General features: G+C 37.5%; 3 protein-coding genes across 3 annotated transcripts in view; 2 read left to right on the top strand and 1 right to left on the bottom strand.

Annotated features, from left to right (window-relative positions):
- The window catches only part of LOC111808014 (THO complex subunit 2), a 33,007-nt gene extending 25,693 nt beyond the window's left edge, over nt 1-7,314 (top strand). Inside the window, exons 22-32 of the mRNA XM_023693767.2 lie at nt 135-238; nt 848-1,028; nt 1,242-1,420; nt 1,900-2,506; nt 2,650-2,754; nt 3,328-3,483; nt 3,550-3,630; nt 3,703-4,149; nt 4,245-5,414; nt 6,283-6,593; nt 6,742-7,314. Of these exons, the coding sequence (XP_023549535.1) occupies nt 135-238; nt 848-1,028; nt 1,242-1,420; nt 1,900-2,506; nt 2,650-2,754; nt 3,328-3,483; nt 3,550-3,630; nt 3,703-4,149; nt 4,245-5,414; nt 6,283-6,593; nt 6,742-6,811 (3,411 nt within the window). The 3' untranslated portion in view covers nt 6,812-7,314. The remainder of the gene's footprint in view (nt 1-134; nt 239-847; nt 1,029-1,241; nt 1,421-1,899; nt 2,507-2,649; nt 2,755-3,327; nt 3,484-3,549; nt 3,631-3,702; nt 4,150-4,244; nt 5,415-6,282; nt 6,594-6,741) is intronic.
- Nucleotides 7,165-8,926, bottom strand: LOC111809169 (putative clathrin assembly protein At1g03050). Its single transcript, XM_023695548.2, has one exon. The coding sequence runs from the start codon at nt 8,682-8,684 to the stop codon at nt 7,560-7,562; it is 1,125 nt and encodes a 374-aa protein (XP_023551316.1). The 5' UTR covers nt 8,685-8,926; the 3' UTR covers nt 7,165-7,559.
- A 2,817-nt stretch (nt 8,927-11,743) lies between these two features.
- Nucleotides 11,744-14,864, top strand: LOC111809465 (G-type lectin S-receptor-like serine/threonine-protein kinase At5g24080). The gene has a single exon (XM_023695932.2). The coding sequence runs from the start codon at nt 11,746-11,748 to the stop codon at nt 14,164-14,166; it is 2,421 nt and encodes an 806-aa protein (XP_023551700.1). The 5' UTR covers nt 11,744-11,745; the 3' UTR covers nt 14,167-14,864.
- Nucleotides 14,865-17,332: the final 2,468 nt, after the last annotated feature.

Genomic DNA, 17,332 nt, shown 5'->3' with positions numbered 1-17,332 from the left:
AATTTGGAGTTATTAAATCATTCTTCTTTTGTTTGATATATGATGGCCTGCTATCAATCGCTTTTTTGTCTGAAAGAAAAGTACAACTATATAGAACTTTCAGTATTTGTTGTTTGCCATCTTGTATAATGCAGGCATTGATCAAGTCGAGCAACAGACTGCGTGACTCGTTGCTTCCCAAGGATGAACCAAAATTGGCAGTCCCCCTTTTGCTACTTATTGCTCAACACCGTTCAGTGTATGCTTTATTACACCCTGTAGTATGCAAAATATAAGGACATTTATTTTTCTGCTTGATAACAGGAAGCCTCCCTTCTTTGTTTTGTAAATTTCATACATCAATCGGGGGTTGGGTATGACCTTTTTATTTTTAATAAAATATGTAGGGGTTGGGGGATTGATGCTATTTTTCATTAAACATTTGAAAAGTTTGTAACATGCCCCCAAACCATTACATACTATATTAATGATGAAAGAGGTCATACCCCCACCCTTTTTGTTTCTCATCCAAAAAAAAAACAAAAAATGTCTAAAGGGTCCTATATCCAGTTAACTCCCGAGTGGGCTGTCCATGGTGTCATTATTGTGCCTTCTAGCAGTGCTATTCAGTTATGATTTCCATTAGCATTGATCTTGCTGTAAGATTATCATAATTCAATCATTTGAGATAACTGTAATTTTGTTTTATCCGTCTTTGGTCTTATCTCTTATTTTTTCCCCCACTTGGTTATCTCTCATTTCTTTTCTTTTCTCTTATTTTTCCCCCCACTCGGTTCTAACTATCAAATTCTTAGCGGTATCTCATTGCTTTGAATGTATGGTCTAACGAATGATTTATTTCCTTCAGGGTTGTTATAAATGCAGATGCTCCTTATATAAAGATGGTCAGCGAGCAGTTTGATAGATGTCATGGAACTCTGCTTCAATATGTGGAATTTCTTAGTAGTGCAGTTACGCCAACATCTGCTTATGCTCAGTTGATTCCCTCACTCAATGAACTTGCCCATCTTTATCACCTAGATCCCGAGGTCAGTGTGCATGTCATTGTCATAGGTTTCTGGGTTCTTGGGTTTCTTCCTTTTTTTTTCTTTTTCTCGTTGGTTTTTTCTCATCATTGAACTACTCTTGATATTTGTTTATCCTTTATTTATGAGATGTAAATTCTCAAAATCTGTTCTGCTTTATAGTTCTTTTGCATGCTCTTAAGGTACTTCTAGTTTGACTCTTTCTCCTTTTTGTAGGTTGCTTTCCTGATATATCGGCCAATAATGAGACTATTCAAGTGTCAAGGTGGATCTGATATCTTCTGGCCACTGGATGGTAATGATGCAAATGTTGCTGGCAATAATTCTGATCTGGAACCTGCAGTATGTTCTGCTGATGTTGTTTTGGATCTTGGTTCTTCACAGAAACTTGTGAGGTAAGGGATCTATTTCTTCGGAAGTTCTCATTTTTCTTACATGCTTTCACTTCTTTGCTCTTTTAACTTTTAGAGACATAAATGTAAGAGTTTCTTGTTCAATTTCTTCAATATTTTGATTAAACTATGTGCATTTAAGGCTATCGATAAAACGTAGTTCCGTACTACTGTTATAGGATGTGGGAATAGAATCAAAATGATTTGTCTTTGATTATTTAGCACATAATTAAATGCTTCTGAGAATTGTCATTTTTCCCCCGACTTCCAACTCTTTCACTATTTTACTCTCCCTCAAATTTTTAGTAGTATAATCTCTCCTTGCATCCTTTTCTTTTTTCATTCAGAGAAATCATAAGAATTTTGACGTACAGAAATGCCACACTACTCTTAACGCTTATAGTCAAGACTTGTTTTAACAAAATAGAATTTATGATTTTGATGGGATAGTTTCTGATTTTCTTTAGCTTCTATTTTCGTAGGTGGTCAGATCTGCTCGATACTGTAAAGTCTATGTTGCCTCCAAAAGCTTGGAATAGCTTGTCTCCAGATCTCTTTACTACATTTTGGGGTCTCACCCTCTATGATCTTTATGTTCCTCGGAGTAGATATGAAACTGAAATTGCTAAGCAGCATTCTGCTCTTAAAGCTTTAGAAGAGCTTTCTGATAACTCAAGTTCTGCAATCAATAAAAGGAAGAAAGACAAAGAAAGAATTCAAGAATCTCTTGATCGCCTGTCCAATGAACTTGTTAAGCATGAAGAAAATGTTGCATCAGTTCGTAGACGACTTTCTCGTGAAAAGGATAAATGGTTGAGCTCCTGTCCTGATACTTTGAAAATTAACATGGAGTTCCTTCAGCGTTGTATTTTCCCCCGCTGTACATTCAGCATGCCTGACGCTGTCTACTGTGCTATGTTTGTGCACACTCTTCATTCCCTTGGAACACCATTTTTCAATACAGTCAACCATATTGATGTTTTGATATGTAAAACCTTGCAACCCATGATATGCTGCTGTACGGAATATGAAGCAGGCAGGCTTGGGAGGTTTTTATATGAGACACTAAAGATAGCTTATCATTGGAAGGTAATTGATCACTCTATCTTTCTTTATCATGCTGGAGACCAATTGAAGTTAAAAAGTTATACATCATTCGGTAAACTGCTTGAATTCTGTTACTGGATTCTTCCCCATCTTCAGTTGTTCATGTTGATCAATCGTTTTGTCAGAGTGATGAATCCATTTATGAACGTGAATGTGGAAATATGCCTGGATTTGCTGTCTATTATAGGTATCCAAACAGCCAAAGAGTAACGTACGGCCAGTTCATCAAGGTACATTTTGAATTTCTACTATTTTCATCTTAATTCTTTTGTTTCATATACTATTTACATTTTAATGAAGTTTGATAATAGATTGCCTGTTCATGTTTGGGATTAAGTTGTATGAGACGGCATTGCTTGATATATATATATATAGGAAATGCATTGGTGGGAAAAGAATATTTCGAATACATTAACTAGTTATGGTGTAATGGTGGATCCTCCCCACCCCACCCCCCCCAGCATCGCTCTATTAGATAGTTAATTTGCTGTACTGTTTACTCCAGTAAGTTCTGAAATTTGTAGCTTGTATGTTATGTATGAACCTTGAAAGATTAGCTTCTTTGGCTTCGTTTCTTTGGGGTTTGCTTCTTTCGTTATTCTATGGTCATAAAGATCTTGAATTTTTCTCTACTTTCATAGAGAGTTCTTAATTTAATTTGCTTTATCATTCAATTTTCAATCCCGACAATTCTGTTTGCCCTTACAAGTATACTTTTTTTTTTGTTTGTTTAAACGTTCATGTACGGTAGTATTGTATTTCTGTCAGTATATCTAATACTTCGTTAATCATGTTTCTTATAGGTTCATTGGAAGTGGAGCCAAAGAATTACACGGTTATTGATACAATGCTTGGAATCTACAGAGTACATGGAAATTAGAAATGCTCTTATAATGTTGACAAAAATATCCAATGTGTTTCCCGTCACTAGAAAGAGTGGGATCAACCTTGAGAAACGGGTAGGACATCTTCAATGTCTTGAATTTCACCTTAGTGTCAACTAAGAATTCTTCGTCTTTATGCAGGTTGCTAAGATCAAAAGTGATGAAAGAGAAGATCTGAAGGTGTTAGCGACTGGCGTTGCTGCAGCCTTGGCTGCTAGAAAGGTCTGTTGCGTTTTTCTAGTGTGTTAACCTTCTCAGTTTTAATTGATTAATTAACGTTCTTGCATTCTGCAGCCTTCATGGGTTACGGATGAAGAGTTTGGCATGGGTTACCTTGAATTAAAGACTGCACCATCACTTGCATCAAAGTCTTCGGCCAGTAATTTAGCTGCTAGCCAAAATAATTCCATTTATCCTTCCCAAAATGAACCTGGTGGAGGGAAGACTGCTGCATTAGCCATCCCAAATTCAGATTCTTTAAATATAGGCAAAGACCATTCATTGAGGTCAAGAAGTTCTGATGTGAGAATGGATAAAATAGATGGTTCTTCTGTTCCAAAATCTGAGATCGAGCATGGGAAAATGAAAGGCACATCATTGAACGGGCCAGATTCCCAGCCACTGGTGCCCTCAACGTCTGTACATTCAGGATCGTTAAGTCTGAAACCTGGTGATGATTTAAGTAGGACTTTGGATGAGGGCTCATCAAAAGCTATTTCAAAGACCACGTCTGAATCCGAGGTAGTATTAAATCATAGTTTTAGTGGGGATCTGGTTGTGTGTGTGTATATGTATGCCTTTTGAATTATGACTTTTTGTTTTACCATTCTTAACAGTTGAGAGTTTCAGCGAAACGATCAGCACCTGCTGGGTCTCTTAATAAAGCACCAAAACAAGATGTCACAAAAGATGAGATTAGAACAGGAAAAGCTGCTAGCAAGAACCCTGGGTCTTCCACAAGTGAAAGGGAGCTTCCAAGTCATTCAACAGACGGTGGTAGGCATGGAGGTTCTTCCAATGTACCTTCTTCAGTTATGCCAAACGGTAATACACAAGGTTCGTTAACTAAAGGCTCGTCCTTATCAGTAAAAGCTTTAGATGGTCATACTATTGAATCAAAGGCAGAGAGTGGGGTTGGGAGGACTTCCGATAGTAGGGCTTCATCAGCAAAGGATGATGGCACTGAAGCTCTTGAAGTTGCAAGGTCCTCTTCTTCCAGACTTGCTCATTCTCCCAGGCATGATAATTCGACCAGTGGTTCTAGATCTAGTGATAAGCTGCAGAAAAGAGCTAGTCCTGCAGAAGAACCCGACAGACAAGGTAAACGCCGGAAAGGAGATGGTGAAACTAGAGATGTAGATGGGGATTTTTGTATCTCTGACAAGGATAGATCTATGGATCCACGTTCTGTAGATGCTGATAAACTAGGAACGGATGAACAAGGTGGTTACAGAGGTTCAGACAAGCCTTTGGATCGGACAAAAGATAAAGTAAATGAAAGGTATGATAGGGAATACAGAGACCGGGTAGAGCGCCCTGAAAAGTCCCGTGGAGATGATCCATCAGTAGAAAGAACAAGAGATAGATCAATAGAAAGATATGGAAGAGAACGCTCGGTTGAAAAAGTGGAGAGAGTTTCTGATAGGTATCCTGAAAAGTCTAAGGATGAAAGAAATAAAGATGATAGGAGCAAATTACGATATACTGACTCAAGTATAGAGAAGTCTCATGTTGATGATCGGTTCCACGGACAGAGCTTGCCACCTCCGCCGCCCTTGCCTCTACACATGGTCCCTCAATCTGTTAATAGTGGGAGAAGAGAAGAAGATGCCGATAGGAGGTTTGGAACTACTAGACACACTCGAAGGCTTTCTCCTAGACACGAAGAGAAGGAACGAAGACGATCAGAGGAAAATTTAATTTCACAGGATGATGCAAAACGCAGAAGAGAAGAGGAATTTCGAGAAAGAAAGAGAGAAGAGAGAGAGTTGGGGATGTCATTGAAGGTAATGGTTGTTCAAATACAAGCAATTTATTTGATATGTCATGTACCTTTGTACGACTGCAAAATTAATTTATGTAGTGTGGTTCTCCATATGCAAGTAGAAGGGAACTTTTATTTTAATCATTTTACTTAGCATGACATCGCTTACTAGTATTTTGTTGGCACCTCCATAAAGGTGAAAGTTTATGCCTCTGTATTTTGTTGGCACCTCCATAAAGGTGAAAGTTTATGCCTCTGCCTTCAGATAGAGTAACACCAAACCCTGATTAGTATATCATGAGATGTGTTTATTTATCTATCTTGACTCGTCAGGAACCTAGTCTAGATAAGGCAGAACAGTTTTTGGGTTCGACCTAGAGGGTTTGTGCCTATCGTTTTTCTTCTTACCATAGTTAAAGTATTCTCATCATGGTAAGGAAATGGGGGCTATTTGTCAATGGAAATTTGTCTTATTGCTCATAAGCTCTACATGATGCGAAGCCTAAAAGATGTAGCCCATTGTTGAATAACTAAACTAACCAGCTTCCCTTTAGACCTCGTCTTAAATTATCTCAAGGTGGTGAACATTGTTTCTAGACCTGAATTATAGATACTTTGATTTCCTCTAGAGATGGTTTTGCATTCTTTTGTTTAAATTCGGTGAACCAGTATATTTAGGACTATTAACCTGGGATTAGTAGTTTTGCACCCTTTTCCTTTCACTTACACAAGTACGAGTTTGTCCACCCTACCACAATGGCTGTTTTTACAGTTATCATTTGAACATCATAATGCAACTTTCACATTGTAAATTCAGTAATAGTTGTACTCTCGTTAATGGAGCAAGTCTTTTTTTTTTTTTTTTTTTTTTTTTGTCTTTTTGCATGTAGGCTGATGACAGGGATAGGGAGAGGGAGAGGGAAAAGGCAAACCTTTTGAAGGAGGACATGGACGGTTCTGCCACCTCCAAGAGGCGAAAACTTAAAAGGGAGCATCTGTCATTAGCTGAGGCCGGTGAGTATTCTCCTGTTGGCCCACCACCTCCTCCGATAGGTGTTGGTGCGTCTCAATCTTATGATGGACGAGAAAGAGGAGACCGGAAGGGAGTAATGATGCAGCGTGCCGGTTACCTGGATGACCCAGGCTTGAGAATTCACGGTAAAGAAGTGGTCAACAAGATGACTAGACGTGAAGCTGATCTGTATCCTTTAAATCATATCTCCATTCTTTGTGCATTATCATTAATGTTCAATGTTATAATTTTTGTGCACCCATCTGAGTCTGGCCTTGGATGATGATGAGTTTCATTTATTCCCTTAATTTGGATCTACTCCTTAACCAGGATTTAGAATGTACGACCGAGAATGGGACGATGAGAAAAGAATGAGAGCAGATCAGAAGCGGAGGCATCGGAAATAAGCTGGTCAATCAAATTTTTATGTGTAGCATACACTGGATCCCTCTACTTGTTAGGGTGAAAACTGCAAACATGATATCTAAGCTGCCTATGGAGAGGTTAACATCCACCGATCATCTTGTAAAAGATCAATTCTAAATGCAGACGAAGACAGTGTTGTAATTTATGGAAAGTCACTGAGCCCCCCGAGAGGGAATAGACGCCCGTTCCTGTAACGACGACCAATTCATAATCAAACAGGACGGGACACTGGGGGTGAATTTCTGCGATTGAGGACTATTGTAATTTATAATCCAGATTAGGATAAAGTTGTGTATCATATTTTAGCCCCCCCCACCCCCACCGAGTATATTTGTGTTCTGTATGGCATTAGTAGTGAGAGTATGAGTTCTTCATAATTAGTGTGAACGTGGGGCATTTTCCCATCCCTTAGCAGTTCCTCCTGCCCTGTTTTCTAGACAAAAAAAAAAAGTCACCCAATTTAAACGAGGGTGCTATTGAATCATCTCCCATGAGTTTCACTTCCAAAAGATTTTGAATATGAAGCTTCTTTTGTGCTATTATTTCTTTCGAATTCGATATGGTTACAATCGAATTTCCATCAAACAACCATATAAAGTCGAGTGTTTAATCGAAAAGTATTTACATTTCATTACTAAATTGCGTATTGTTTTGAAGTAAATTACATTTTAAGAAATATAAAGTGGCAGGATAATAGTTGGGATTGAAGAGTTCCATTTTTTTTCTCGCTTAAGCACCGTCTTCCTTCTCGTTTTCTAATTCAATCAATGGCTTCACTGCGAATCCGCTGTCATGAGAAATCGCCCATGGAGTGCCCACAACTACGTTTCTTCGCGTAGCCGCAACTTTGTTCTCAGTCTCATCCCTTGCCGGAGAGTTGAACGACGACGATTCTGATGTATTTGTGAAAGAGGTAAATGAAGACGACGATTCCGTCAGCTGCCACATTATGCCAAAGGATGATATTAGGGCTTGGATCCGCGATTCCGGAATACGTTCGATATCGGGGAATTGATACAGGCTGCACACCTCGACGAACTTGCACCAATCGTAAAGCTCCGCTAGTCGATCTGCTTGAACGGCCGCCTTCCTGTATACTCGGATCGCTGCAGCGCAACTCCGGTGCGGCAATTGAAGAAGACCGTCTTCGATTGAATTGATATCCCGACAGACAGACTGATAACAAATGAAGCTCTCACGTATTATGTGCTTCATCGCTATTCGAACTGCGGTGCTTCGTGCCGCTCTCCCGGCCGGCCTGCAGTCGATTACTCTGTCAATTAGGCTCTGCATCTGTGTCGATATTTCAATTACTTTGTTAATTTTTTTTATTCTACTTGAAGTTGTTCCCATAGCTTCGGCTTCAGATGAAACGCCCGGTACTTCGGTGCTATAGAACAAATCGGAATCCAGAGCTTCATTAAGCAACCGAGCGTAGGATCTGATGAAAGAGGCATAATCTTCATCCTCTCGGATGTGGCGCTGATATAGAGAAATGAATCCATTGGCCCGGCTGCGAAGAAGCTCTAATCGAAATTCACTGTTCTGAGGAGCTGATTGGATCAATCTGTGGAGTAGAAGCAGACATTTGAGTCCAACTCGCCAACAGCGAGTTTTTCGAAATCGACGGGAAAAGCTGAGAGAAAAGGTGCGACATGACGTCGGAGAGAAGGCGAAGATCTTGAGAAGCTCTTGAACGTACTTCTCCGACAACGGTGAGTCAGTTGGAGAGGTGGCTTTGATGACTATGAGATTGACGTTGGAAAATCCTCCGGCTGTGACGATTTTGGCGTAGCCGACGGAACAATTCTCTTTGACGGCAGTGAGAACTTGCTTGAATCTCCTCTGCATCATGTCAATCGATTGAGAGAAAGAATTCTTACAAAGATGATGCAAAAAAAAAAAAAAAACAGGTGAAATTGTAAATGCATACACAAAACTCGGTTTGATTTTATGCAATCTGATAAAAACTGTTTTTAGCTTTGGGTGAATCGCAGTGCTTCAACTTCAAGAACATTTTGTTTTCTGGCTTTCAATTATAACCAATAATTCCTTAGAATAGGTTCCTGTTTCAATTTTTCATCTAATTTCCCAAATTCAATAATACCTTATAATACCTTATATATATGTATATATAACAATTATTATCTTTGTATATATATGTATATATATATATAACACTTATTATCTTTGTATATATGTATATATATATATATATATAACACTTATTATCTTTACAATAATGTTTGGTAGTAAGACATAAAAATAATAATATCTAATAGTTGCATTTTATTTACCCTGTCACATTTATTGATGCTTTTGGTGAAAAATTAAAATACTCATCCAATTACATGTATTAAAATAGTTTCTTAGTCTACCAAAATAATTATAATAATAATAAGTAGAAACAATAATAAAGTCTTTTAAAAATATAAATAGTGAAAGACTTAATATACTAAGTAATTCTTCTTTGGTCCTTAACTTTTAAATTTTTATTATTGTAATATAAAAGAATATTTAATTAGATCATTCCATAAGAAAATGCTTAGGTAATAAAATTATTATATATTCATATATTTAGACACATGCCATTTAATACATTTAGCTAATTTAAAATATCAAAATAAAAATATACAATTTATCTTCAATTTTGATATTTATTTAACTTGTGAAAACCAAAATAACAAACGAAAAGGAAAAGGAGGCATCTTAAAATAAAAAAAATATAATATAAAATATAAAGAAAAAGATTGCAACTTCATTAATATAAATTATAATCTTTTTATTAAATAAATTATTGAAAAGAAGAGAATACATTAGTATTTAAAACATTATAAACAAATAATCTTGTCATACAAAGATTATAAAATAAATTATCTTTATAAATATTATTTTCCTCCAATATTTTTTAAAATAGGGTCATTATACTTACTATTAGTTTGGTTTGATAAATTGTATGAAGTATGAACGATATGTATTTTGTGGCCCCTCCAGCGTCGTACTCTGTAATTAATTGACATTAATTATGTTATGTTATGTTATGTTATGACGTATGATATATTATGTTGTAAGTTATACTATGGGATGTTTGTGTCATGTTATAGATCTTGTGATGACTTCTATGTTATATGATGCATGATACACTATGTTAGCATGTTCACTTTAGATTTATGAAATAATGTCAAGCCACTAATATTATTTATGAGAGTAATATTATGAAAGAATGAATGTATGACTCGCATCGTATGAATATGTCATGATTTAAAGTTATAGAAACTTCATGGATTTTTTAATGTTTCGAATTAATTTCCCTATTATGATGAGTACAAATGTGTACACTACGATATTGTGTAAACCATGATATTGTGCATGTTCCTTTCCTCTGCAGCTTTTCTAGCAGCGTGCGTGTACGTTAATTGAGTTCAGGGGCACATATACGAGTCTGGTTGGGGGTTCATGTGCGTGAACGTAGGCCGTGTGCAAAGAAGTACTACACATCCAGTTGACTCTGACTAAAAAGTAAGACAAGGCCATGATGATAATGAAAGGATAGGTCTTGACATGGTTGCATGTGCTTTCATTTCTTAACCCAAATAGTGGAGCTACTTACCGAGTATTTTTAAATACTTAAGCTATGTGCTGCATTTTTTCAAATAAAGGTAAACACCCATGTGCGGATGACAACGTCGTCATGGAGGTCACAGGATCAAAACTAGGATAGTGTATTTATGTTTTAAATTGTAGCCCTTAGATTAGTTCATGATGTTTTCATTACTTTGAACTTATTATTACTCTATTTTTGCTTTTCTATTAAGGTTTACTTTTATTTGAAATTTTTTTTAGGAACGTTTAAATCCATGACATTATTTATGAAATATTTTAAAGAGATTTTTGTGCATAGGCATACTTTATAAGATTTTAGTTATTAATTTTGACAAAATATATATATATTAAATCAACTTAAAAATTATTGGTGAACTCAATTCAACCCAAACAAAAATAAAGGGTTGAATATCTTATTAGAGTCATCAACACAATTAATTCAAGTCATGCCTCATAAGTCAGAAATAATATTAGACTTTTATACATTGGTAGTGCACGGTTGAATCTTCTAGATTTTTAAATAAATATATAATTAAGAATTATATATTTCATATATTTTGTTAGAGGTCTTTTTATGGACATGTCAACTCATACATTTATCCTCGAATATATTTTATATAATTCGAGATGTTACATAAATTTAAATCTCTTAAAATAAAAAACAACCGTACAACATATAACATACCTATTATTATATTAGGGTTAAATTCTCTATTCCTACTAAAAGTTGACCCATAATTAAAATAATATCACGTAATTAATATTCTACAAATATTTTAGTAGTCTCTCATATTTGAATGGATCATATTTGAATGGAACTTTATTTGGTCTCTTTTCAAACTTCATTAATATTTGAATTTATTTCTATTTAAGTTGATTTATTGATTCATTAAACTAAAAAATAGTTTCTAATAATTAGTTTCAATTGCAATTAACATTAGTATTTTATTTAATAAATTAAATTTTTTTTATTAAAAAAATAGATAGAATTATCCATATAAAATTAAATAAGAGGACCCACAGTTCGAGGGTTTTACCCACGAACCCCAAACCGATTTAATTCCGGTTCAGAAAAATGAACCCAACGCTACCCGAAATGCTAATCCAACCCAACCCAACCCTTGTAGTTCGAGTTGGTTGGTCCGGGTTGTCGGGTTGAATGTACACCCCTATTTAGAAGTCAAAAAAATGGAGAAAAAAAATTCATCTGCTTTCAAAATGGTTTGATTTGACGAATTAATGGGACATTCATTTCTTCTCCTCATATTTTAAATCACCCCATTGTTTCCGGCAGCCAAAGATCTCAGTAACCATGTCTTTCGCCGCCACCCCTCTCTCCATCCTCCTCCTCCTCTTCTTCTTCTTCTTCACATCTCCTCTGTCTCCGGCCGCCGCCCAACTGCCGCCGAAACCCACCAATTTCTCCGCCTTCTCGATATCCCAATCCCCATGGCGGCCGACCCAGAATCTCATTCTCTTCTCCCCCAACTCCCTTTTCGCCGCCGGCTTTCGGCTACTACCAAAAAGCTCCAATCTCTTCGTCTTCTCTGTTTGGTACTTCAACATCTCAACGGACAACGTCGTCTGGTCAGCCAACCATCTTTCTCCGGTCAACCGCTCAGCGGCTTTGGTCATCACGCGCACCGGCCAGCTCCATCTCGACGACGGTTCCGGTCGCAATCTCTGGCCTTCTAACAGTAATGTTTCTGCAAATCCAAATTCAACCCAATTAATCCTTCGCAACGATGGTGATTTGATTTACGGCACATGGGAAAGCTTCCAATTCCCCACCAATACTATCTTGCCTAACCAGACATTAAATGGAACCACCATCGTCTCCAACAACGGCAAATATGCGTTTGAAAACTCTGTTAATTTGACGTTTGGTGCAGATAGGTACTGGACCTCTGGAAACCCATTCCAGATTTTCCTGATCGGAGGTCAAATCATCATAAACAATCAAACCCCAATTTTCCCTTCTGATTTTAACTCGACCCGGCTGCGGAAATTGGTGGTCGACGATGATGGAAACCTCAAGATTTTCAGCTTCAACCCAAGTCTCCGGCGGTGGGATGTCGTTTGGCAAGCACATATAGAGTTGTGTGAGATCTTTCATACTTGTGGCCCAAATTCCATCTGTATGAGTACTGGCAGTTACAACTCCACCTACTGTGTCTGTGCTCCCGGATTTATCCCCGATCCTCGCGGCGGAGCACGGCAAGGATGCCACCGGAAACTCAACATATCAAAGACACCCAAGTTTCTTCAACTGGATTTTGTGAGTTTCAGAGGTGGAGTTAAACAAATCTCCCTGCAAACCCCAAATATTTCTGTCTGCCAAGCGAATTGCTTGAAGAATGCCAGCTGTGTGGGCTATACATTCACCTTTGATGGTAGCGCCCAATGTGCGCTTCAGCTTGACATTTTGTCGAACGGGTTGTGGTCGCCAGGGATGAAGATAGCTGCTTTTGTTAAGGTCGACAATTTGGAAACAGATCACTCAAATTTCAACGGAATGATGTACAAACTCCAAACCACATGTCCAGTTCATATCACCATACGGCCGCCGCCGGTGATTAAAGACAACACGACAAGAAACATATTGATAATCAGCACCATATTCATTGCCGAACTAATTTCCGGGGCGGTTTTCTTCTGTGCATTCTTGAAGAGATTTGTAAAATACAGAGACATGGCTCGCACGCTTGGTCTCGAATCACTTCCCGCCGGCGGGCCAAAGCAGTTCACTTACGCCGAGCTAAAGACGGCCACGAATGACTTCTCGACCTGCATCGGAAGAGGCGGATTCGGCGAAGTCTTCAAAGGAGAGCTACCGGACAAACGCGTGGTCGCCGTCAAGTGCTTGAAAAACGTCGCCGGTGGCGACCGTGACTTTTGGGCGGAGGTGACCATCATCGCTAGGATGCACCATCTGAATCTGCTTCGATTGTGGGGATTCTGCGCGGAAAAGGATAAAAAAATGTTAGTGTACGAACATATTCCCAATGGATCGCTCGACAAATTCCTCTTCACCAAACCTTTACCCTCCGATTCGGAGAAGAACGAAACAGAGTCGTCCGATGAAACCCCCTCGCTGGATTGGAACATCCGGCACCGAATCGCGATTGGGGTAGCGAGAGCAATCGCGTACTTGCACGAGGAATGCCTGGAATGGGTATTGCATCGTGACATAAAACCAGAGAACATCCTTCTGGACAACGATTTTTGCCCCAAATTGTCGGATTTCGGATTGTCTAAACTGAGGCAAAACGAGGAGACGAGGGTGAGCATGTCTCGGATTAGAGGGACGCCGGGTTACGTAGCGCCAGAGCTGGTGAAATTGGGATCGAATTGGATGACAACGAAAGCAGATGTGTACAGTTTTGGAATGGTGTTGTTGGAGATTATGAGTGGGCAGAGGAATTGTGAGATGAAAAGATCGACGGTGGAGAGTGCGGAGTGGTACTTCCCTGGATGGGCATTCGAGAAGGCGTTCGTGGAGGAGAGGATGGAGGAGATTTTAGACGATCGGATAAGGGATGAGTGGGAGAGTGGAGGGCATTGGGGGATTGTTAATCGTATGATGCAGACGGCGATGTGGTGTCTTCAAAGCCTACCGGAGAAGAGACCGTCGATGGGGGAGGTGGTGAAGATGTTGGAAGGGAAGCTTGAGATTGCTCCTCCTGAAAAGCCCTCTATTTACTTCTTGTCTGAACACCCTACCACTTCATGAACCACTTCTTGTCCGGCGAGGCCCATTAAGGGATGTTTCTTCTACTTGGGCTCATTTGAGTCCTTAATCAAATTCCCTAATTCATGAACGGATTAGTCCATCTTTGGGTCCATCAAGATCTAATCCACACCATTCAAAACAAACAACGAGGACACATTGGCTACATACTCTCACCTCGCAAAAGATTGGCTTCCACCCATGTGACCTGCAACCATTTGGAACCAATCAAAATCAGTCCATCTTCATATTGTTGTATCCCAATGCCACCCACAGATTTTGGGAATATACAAAAGGATGAAAAGGAAAAGCAGCCACGCCTGCCCCCACACAGCTTTCAACTTTGAGTTCAAAATTAAAAAGACCCACTTTTGAAATGAGCCAAGAAAGTATAAAGTTTTAGCAGATTTGAGAATTTAGATTTGGTCATCTCACACAGCTGCAAGCCATTCAATGGGTAGAAGGATGCACGTGATCATTACCCTTTTCTCCCATATTTCTGACTCTGATTACCATTTCATCCATCGTCTATCATTGCCCTTTATTAATGCCTTTAAACCTCTCTTATTTCGCAATCTTTTGTTATGTAATCCCAATTTATGCTTACTTTCTTCCATCGGATGTAATTCAATTTATACACCATTTTATGTTTGTAAGTTAAATGAGGCTCGGGTTTGTAACTAAGTTATTCGATTGGAATATGCAAACTTCATTACATGTAAAATTGAGTATCGAATGTCGTACTCAATATTGGTTTTCTAGTTTGATGGAGTAAGAGTTAAAATAAGAGTAAATTATAGCAAATCTAACCATAAACCTAGAGTGCTAGGGACACCGCTGTTTGGTTTTAATGCAGTGCTGCAAATGTTTTGTGGCTTTGAACAATGAGATTCATATTTATTTATAGCTATTATACCGATGGTCTGTAGATACACAGGATCATATCAATATAATACGTGTAGGGTGTATAGAACACATATCATCATACATAATACAATTAATTCAATATGTGTTTTCGATAGTAAAGTTACTTATTTGATTGGCCTGAATCGAAGTTCTACGTTTTTTAGTTTAGTTGCAAGCGAGCTTTTGGGTCATGTCAATTAGTAGGTTGAGCGCTTCTGGGTTGTCTTATTGAGTCGAGGCACAGTTTGTAGGCGACTGTAACAAGAGTTTGGGCTTGAATGAGTGGGCGGTAACCCACTTCAGATCCAACTCCAACTCTCCACTCATGGACCTTGTCTTCTTCACCCGAATCTGTCCAATTTTCTTTTTTTTTTTTTCGATTTGTTCCGACTTCTCTTTCCGACCTCACTCCACTTAAAATTCTACCGTCGTATACCTCCTCCTTCCCTCTCTAGGGTCGCCATTGACATTATTCTATGTGCTTGAAATCATCAACCATTTCCCACCATCGTGTGTGTTGTCCTTTACGCGTTGTTTTAGATATGGGGTTACACCAATGAAATAATCGACCTCAATAGTGAGGTCAATTACTCATAGTATTTTTAAATACTCATCATATGCACAACATTTCCAAATAAAAGCAAAGTATCCATGTAAAAATGATGACAAGAGTCAAAGATGAGCTCTAATAGATTCAAGGAGTTAAAATTCATTGCCCACACGATATCCACGAGTTCAAGTAGAGGCCAAGCACAATCCCTAAGCATCAATCAATGGGTCGAGAACATTTCAAAAATAAAATTGCCAAACTTAATCGAAAGAAAGCAAATCGAGATTAATATAGAGATCAAGGTTAATTATGTTTCACAAAAAGCTGATTGGACTGAAAGTAGAACTTGAATTGGGTCATAATTTAAAAGATAAGGTTGATAGAGAATCGAGCACATATAGAAAATGGAACCGAACATGGAAGGCATCATAAATTCATAATTGATACATTCATGTTAATTACATTAGATTACAAAAAGATTCGATTCAAAAAGTTGGCGAGGAGAAAGAACAAACACCAGATAAGCACTGCACTGGCCATTGCGTTCAATCACACACCCTTTCAATCTCTTCTTTTCTTGTTTTTGTCAATTTGTGTCTTTTTAAAGTCAACTTTTCTCTCCCAACCTTTTTCATCATCTTATCTCCACTTTCTCATTGGAAAAGAAAGTAAAACATAATAATTATGTCTTACGACAATAATTCCTCCCTTTTTTTCTATAAAAAAAACATTAAAAAATCAATCTTAAAACACTCAAAACATTTAGTTAAAACTAATTTTAACCTTGGAATATACTTTACTTTAAAATTAAAAAAAAAAAAAAAAAAAAAAAAAAAAAAAAAAGAAGAGGAATTATTCATAATGGGTTTTAATTATTTCTTGGAATTATTTTATGAAAGAAAAAAAAAATTGAATTTGGTAAATTTTGGTGGCCAAATTGTGAAGTGGACTTTTGGTCCTTGTAATGATGAGTAAGGCTTGTGGCTTGCACACGCCTTGTGGTTATGATTTATGCCTTTTGACCTTTTGTAGAATCTTGTGTCCACCACACGCCCTGTAGCACATTTTCATTATTTGTCCTCTAATGTTTTCTAAGTCGGTACGTGTGAAAGTTATCTATTTATAATCAAATAAATTATCGGATATGGAAAGGGTAATAAATATAAATAATAATAAATTAAAAGGTAAGAAGGTAAATATCTATATTTACCTTATAATAAAATATCAAATATGATATATATGATAAACTATAATTTAATACTAAATATCCTTAACACTCCCAGCAAGCTGAGCGTTATGTGTACAGAGTATGACGAAGGGTGATTTGGAGGTCAAAAAGATAGAGCCGAAGAGTAATCAATCGGCTCCGCATGTGGCAGCCATTGAAGAAAGAATCGGGGTTGTTAAACCAAAATGGCTCTGATACCATGAGAATGTTTACTTAATCCACCGCACCTAAATTGTGTGATTTATAATCAAACAAATTATAAAAATATGGAAAGATAAGAAGCAAATATTTAAATATTTAGTTTTAATAAAATATAAAATATGATAAATTATTATTTAGTACTAAACTATCCTTTGCTTTATAAAATTTTAATTAAATCTCCTTAATATTATTTTATGATAGATGGACAAAACTATAGCTTAAAATAAACATATTTAAAAAATTAGACGGAACTAAGTTGATGAAGGAATGGTGAGTTTTCATCG

Source organism: Cucurbita pepo, chromosome 13 (genome assembly GCF_057944985.1).
Source record: "Cucurbita pepo subsp. pepo isolate OVF chromosome 13, ASM5794498v1, whole genome shotgun sequence".
NCBI classification, from domain to species: Eukaryota; Viridiplantae; Streptophyta; class Magnoliopsida; order Cucurbitales; family Cucurbitaceae; genus Cucurbita; species Cucurbita pepo.
Note: the sequence above shows the minus strand (reverse complement) of the source record. Positions and strands in the feature narration are given on the sequence as shown.

Excerpts from the sequence above, each read along its gene's own strand:
- LOC111809169 (XM_023695548.2), bottom strand. The coding sequence starts at position 8,684 with ATGATGCAGAGGAGATTCAAGCAAGTTCTCACTGCCGTCAAAGAGAAT.
- LOC111809465 (XM_023695932.2), top strand. The coding sequence starts at position 11,746 with ATGTCTTTCGCCGCCACCCCTCTCTCCATCCTCCTCCTCCTCTTCTTC.